Genomic DNA, 3,582 nt, shown 5'->3' with positions numbered 1-3,582 from the left:
GGGAGGAAAATGAAAAAACACGATGCAAATAACATTTCTTCCATGACTTTGGTGTCCACACATGCAATTTTGACCATTGCAGATATCTCACAGAAATAGTGATCCAGGTGGTGGTTTTCACATCGAGGAAGACTCATAGCATAGGGAGAGAGGATCACACCATTAATGATACCAATTATCCAGGTCATGATCACTAGGCCTTGACAGAGTTGAGGGCTCATTATTGTCATATAATGTAGAGGCTTGCAGACAGCATTGAATCTGTCATAGGACATCACACCCAGGAGCATACATTCAACTGTGCATAATGTCACATCAATGAAAAGTTGGAAGGCACAACTGCTGAAAGAGATTTTTTTGTCTTTACCCCAAACATTGACCAACATCTGTGGGACTATATTTGTGGTATAACAGAGATCCAAGATGGCCAAATTTCTGAGGAAGAAGTACATAGGAATTTGGAGACGCTCATCTAGTAATGGCACCAGGATGATGGCAATATTTCCTATCAAGGCAATAGTGTAGAAGAAAAAGACAGCCCCAGAGATGATCATCTCCAGTTGAGGCCGTCCAGGGAAACCAAGGAGAATAAAACCACCAAAGTAACTATCATTGATCATTTTCTTATTTTCTTAATATCAGCTGTGAACATAAAATATTAACATATTGGAAACCATAGTGAATATATTTTTAAAGAATATCACATGTATATATTGCTAAGATAAACATCACACAATTAAAAAGTTAGTATTTAAACCTCATAATTATTCTAACTTTCCTGTTTATCCAATTTGGTATAAAATTTATCTAAAGGGCACTTTGCCTCCAGAGTTTATACTCTCAATTACTTTGTCTCCTTCTGTGTCAAGGCAAAAACCTGCAGAAGTCTCAGAAGAAAACCCTGAGAAAAATGGTTGAATGAAGCCAGATGGACTTCCCTTTACAAATCAGGATGCTGGAAAGGGGGTTGGGAATCTGCAACAAATTCTTGCCTCCTTCATCCAAGGGTTCATAGAAAATGAAGGCTGCATAACTGTTACGACTTTTCTAACAGTTAAGCACGAAGGTTCAATCCTGCTGTCCATGTTCACTCTGCTATATCAATCTTCTGATCTTATATTTTAAAATGCAAACTTTCAACTAAAAACTTGTACTTCCAAACATTATTTTTCTTTTTCCATCACTCCCCAGAAACAGTGTTCTCCCTTTTTCATTGCGGACACAACTTTTTTTTCTTTTTTTAAAAAAAATGTTATTTGTTTTAATTGGAGGCTAATTACTTTACAATATTGTGGTTCAACTGTACTTTTGATTCCAAATTATATCATTTCCTATGAAGTAATTCTTTTAAAAGGTACTCATTTCTTAGTTTTATCTCAATCATTAATATTTATTTGTGTCCTATCCCTCATCTTGCAGGAGGTCCAGTTCTACTACTTATGCATTTAAAATGTTAAACGACTTCAGGAGGGGGGATTGTGTTATTTTTATGTTTATATCCCTACTGACTTTTCTCAGGATTAGCACAGAAAAAAGTATGTAAACATTTGAGGTTGGTCCAAAGAGACTTTGATGACCACACATGGACATTTCTTTTCCTATCTAACAAAACTAGTGTCTTTTTGCAAACTCATTTCTGCTAAGAAAATGTCTCTCAAGCCCACAAATGGATTCCTAGTTTCTAAACCTGTGGTCTTTTCTAAATTATTTTCCTGCTTGAATTCTCAATGGCAGGTTAATTTCTTCTATATTAGACCTGGCCTTTGCCTTCATAAATAGTTCTTTTCAATTTGTCACTAACATTTCCCTCAGTGGAATTTCCATTCTTTCCCGCCTTTCTTCCTGCATTTATGAACAACATTCTCTAATGGAATCCCCTTCCTCCCATATTTCCTCTGCCTCTGTGACTTCAGTTACTAATTAATTCTGTACACATAACTAAGAATTCTATTTTTTATGGTCCCTTCATCTTTTGCAGCTTCAAACGTACAAATTTAGCTAATCTGTGGGATTTCCACTGGGTTTTACTCCCATATCAATCATATATGCAAAATTGAATTCATTCTCTTTTATATCTTAAAACAAAAGCTTTTTATCCATATAGCCACCTCATAAGGTATCTCCTAAGTTCTTAACAAATGTTTGTTAAAATGAATTTATGAATTTGGGGGGGGTAGAAATTAAAAACACAAATACACATTTTCAAGTGAAATCAATTTAGGATGTAATGTATGTTTCAAACTTTGAAGAAAAGAAAATTGTTATAGAAACCAGAAACTCTTATGCAAATTCTTTAAATTGGAAATCTTATCAAATGTTTTAAATACAGCATAATTTCTTTCCCCACTTACCCTAATTAAGCTTAGTGAGTTTTCTGTGGTGGTGATGTAACCAAAGACTTTTCTGGAGGAGAAAAATTGAACTCTTCTAAAGTAGGAAATGTTTCTTTCTCTCTTTCCCTAAATAAGACTAAATATGTAATTCTTCATTACTTATTTCATTATACCATTCCTCCCACTTGCCATTGAGATCCTATGTGCTAATGGCAGGAGGCAGCCACTGCCTGTCATCTTTCGCAGTTCATGTACCCATTCAAGAAGACCCTTACCATTATGCATTTCAGAGAAGAAAACATCTTCAGTGTGGAAGATAACAAGTAGTTTTCCCAAACCAGCAGTGATAAAATTGGTTGAGTCTGGAAAGACCTTGGGGACATTGGGTTACTCATTAGCAATTAAATGTGTATTGTATAATTATCCAAGGAAGAAGATCATTAAAAAAAAAAATGCAGGATGCTTGGGGCTGGTGCACTGGGATGACCCAGAGGGATGGTACAGGGAGAGACGTGATAGCAGGGTTCAGATTGGGGAATATGTGTAAACCCATGGTAGATTCATGTTGATATATGGCAAAACCAATACAATATTGTAAAGTTAAAAAAAAATAATAATAAATAAATGATAAATGGTTAAAAAAAAATCTCCCAGGAGAAATTCCCCCAATTAATCAATACTATTAATATAAGATTAAATAAGTAACTACAATTGTACAAGTCTATACATTTCTTATATGCACTTTGATCAATAAAATATTTTTATTGATGGCCTTATTATTCTACTTTATATGGGAGAACATTGCTTGTCAAGAACTTACAGATTATCACAAGGTAACAGACATAATGAACAATACAGATGAGACGTACAAACCTACCTATAATAGTAATTGTAGTTTTTATAGTTTCTATCACCTCTAATTTGTATAACCTAACTTTCAAATATATTTTCATAACAATGAAATACCCAATTTTGGCAAAGAAGGACAATTTCAGCAATAGCTGTACCTCATAGAAGTGTACCAGACTCGCTACCATAGACAGAAAGGGTGAGAAAATTATGGTGGCAATCATTGGATAGCTTTAAGACTGAAAACCATAATTTATTATTTAAACATTTGCCTGTTACTCCCATTGAGGGCACACAGATCAATTACACGCTCCCTGGAAATTGCCATTTTATATGTATGTAATTCCAAACATGAGAAACGCTGGGCTGAAAGAAGCACAAGCTGGAATCAAGATTGCCG

At 34.7% G+C, this 3,582-nt stretch overlaps 1 protein-coding gene across 1 annotated transcript in view; it reads right to left on the bottom strand.

Moving 5' to 3' along the window:
- LOC104984048 (olfactory receptor 2W1-like) overlaps positions 1–620 on the bottom strand; it is a 6,338-nt gene extending 5,718 nt beyond the window's left edge. Inside the window, exon 1 of the mRNA XM_010833642.1 lies at positions 34–620. Coding sequence (XP_010831944.1) covers positions 34–620 — 587 coding nt within the window. The remainder of the gene's footprint in view (positions 1–33) is intronic.
- Positions 621–3,582: the final 2,962 nt, after the last annotated feature.

The sequence above is a fragment of the Bison bison genome, unplaced genomic scaffold (assembly GCF_000754665.1).
Source record: "Bison bison bison isolate TAMUID 2011002044 unplaced genomic scaffold, Bison_UMD1.0 scf7180017863822, whole genome shotgun sequence".
NCBI classification, from domain to species: domain Eukaryota; kingdom Metazoa; phylum Chordata; class Mammalia; order Artiodactyla; family Bovidae; genus Bison; species Bison bison.
This window is presented reverse-complemented; position numbering and strand designations above follow the sequence as displayed.